The sequence below is a fragment of the Octodon degus genome, unplaced genomic scaffold (genome assembly GCF_000260255.1).
Source record: "Octodon degus isolate 3935 unplaced genomic scaffold, OctDeg1.0 scaffold00321, whole genome shotgun sequence".
NCBI classification, from domain to species: domain Eukaryota; kingdom Metazoa; phylum Chordata; class Mammalia; order Rodentia; family Octodontidae; genus Octodon; species Octodon degus.
In genome coordinates this window covers 281,985-284,215 of record NW_004524897.1, presented here as the reverse complement: position 1 = coordinate 284,215, position 2,231 = coordinate 281,985, and the positions used below count along the sequence as shown (strand labels likewise).

The 2,231-nt window shown below is 34.6% G+C and overlaps 1 protein-coding gene and 1 pseudogene across 1 annotated transcript in view; one reads left to right on the top strand and one right to left on the bottom strand.

The window, feature by feature from the left end:
* Positions 1–146, bottom strand: part of LOC105741177 — a 5,269-nt pseudogene extending 5,123 nt beyond the window's left edge.
* Positions 1–2,231, top strand: part of Pih1d3 (PIH1 domain containing 3) — a 53,187-nt gene that overhangs the window by 44,645 nt on the left and 6,311 nt on the right. Inside the window, exon 7 of the mRNA XM_012513099.2 lies at positions 1,118–1,203. Coding sequence (XP_012368553.2) covers positions 1,118–1,203 — 86 coding nt within the window. The remainder of the gene's footprint in view (positions 1–1,117; positions 1,204–2,231) is intronic.

Genomic DNA, 2,231 nt, shown 5'->3' with positions numbered 1-2,231 from the left:
CACACACACACACACACACACACAATTCCATCAAAAAAGAAATTCAAGACTGTAAACGAGAGAAGTTAGACTTTGTGTTTTGGGAAAAACATACGTTCACTAATGACGTTTACAATAGTAGTATGCTTACAGTTTTGTATAGTCATCACCAATATTTAATTCCAAAACAATTTCAGTAGCCCCAAAGGAAACATCATATCTTTTAAGCAGTTATTTGCTCTTTTCCCCACCTTTGTAGCTCCTGGACACCTCCAATTTACTTTTCATCTCTATGAATCTTTTTATTATGCACATTTCATATAAGAAAGTAGAATCATAAAGATAGGCATTTAGTGCTTGATTTCTTTCACTTAGCATAACATTTTCAAGGTTCATCAATACAACAGTACTTTGTTTTTTATGGCTGAATGATATGCTATCATATGGGCATAACATCTTTTGTTTATTTATTTACTAGTTGATGCATATTTAGATTGCTTATATATTTTGACTGTTGTGGCTAGTGCTGTTATGGACAAAGACATTATGTACATGTTTTGGTTGTAACACCAGTTTGCAGTGCTCTTGGGTACAAGAGGAGAATTGTTGAGCTTGGGGTAACTGAGATGAGATATTTGTACATGAAATTGTGCTAAATCAAGAATTAGTCCTTTTGGGTTGTGGAGTTCATGCTGTGATTTCTCTTTTGTTACCTTAGAATCATTTTCTGTATTCCTGCACTTCCTTAGGAAATGTGTGTAGTACTGTTTACCCATTCATATAAATGATCCATTGGTAGAAATGTGGTCTAAGATGTCCACTAATTTTTAACGTACTTTAAACAATGAAGACAATAGACACATAACCATAATGTTTTTATATAGCTTTGGAATCAGATAGTCCTTTGCCAAATTACAGACAGTTGCTCTTGCATAGTTGTACTAACAAAACTACTCTGTTTCTTCACCTATAAAATGGGTATATATCAAGATTAATATAAGGAAAATGTATTACCTGGCACATAGCTGATGTTTCATAAATATTATTTCTCCTTTCCTCATATTTGTGTACACACTCCAGACTAACTTCTCCCTAGGCTGAGGAAATGACAGTATTTTTTCTTCTCATTTTGTTTCAGGTTAAAATTAAACTGCCCAATACAAACCCTTCTGAAATTCAAATTGATATCCAGGAAATGGTTGTTGATCTTCGTACTCCTAATAAGTGAGTAAAATTTATCATTGGTAAATGCTCTTTTTAAAAGAATATACATTAGGGCTGGCCAAATAGCTCATCAGACTAAAGTGCTTGCTTAGACAGACACAGGCACCAGGGTTTGATCCTTGGCGTGCCATGCCAGCCCTGCTCCTGGAGTGTGCTAAGGTGGCGATTGAGACTGGGTGTGGTGGCGTGAGCCTATAATCCCAGCACTTGGGAGGCTGAAAACAGGAGAATCACAACGAGTCTGATCTGTGTAGTGAGACCCTTTTGACCCTGTACTAAGTACATAAAAATGTATACACTTATTTTGTATTACTCCCTTAAAGTCCTAAGAAAAGTAAAATTTCAATTACTGGTTCAAATGCTTGATCTATATAATACAAGTACAAATGTGTTTGGAAATACCTAGATTTTCATAATCCTTGACATTCAGGTACAGTTTACTGAAAGAATAAATACCTCCAGGTGAAATCCCCTGAAGTTATAAGTCTTAAATGTGATTTTTTTGTATAGTGAATGCATAAGAGAATCAGTACATTTAAAAGTTTTAGATGTTGTAGGGCTACTAGATAAAATGTTGTGTTCATCTAAAAGTTCAACAACAAGATAAAAGTTCAACAAAAATCTTATCAATTACTTAAAACAAAAGTTGTGATAGCTAATCTATTACTAGATCCTCAGTTTATATGGATACATTTAAAGGTAGGACAGATGATGGAATAATTCAGTTAAATATTTTTATATTCTCAGACATAGTCTTTCTATTATATATGTTAAAATCGTGTTCCCCAAAACAAAACACAGAGTAAAATTCTGTGATATAAAATGTTCCACTTGAAGCATGGATAAATCAGTCCTGTTTCTCAAAAACTAACTCTTTAAAAGAAAATTGTTGGGGCCAGGAAAATGGCTCAGTAAAGTAAGCACTTGCCTGGCAAGTGCAAGGGCCTGAGTTCAATCGCCAGTTCTGAAAGAGAGAGAGAGAGAGAGAGAGAGAGAGAGAGAGAGAGAGAGAGAGAGAGAGAGAGAGA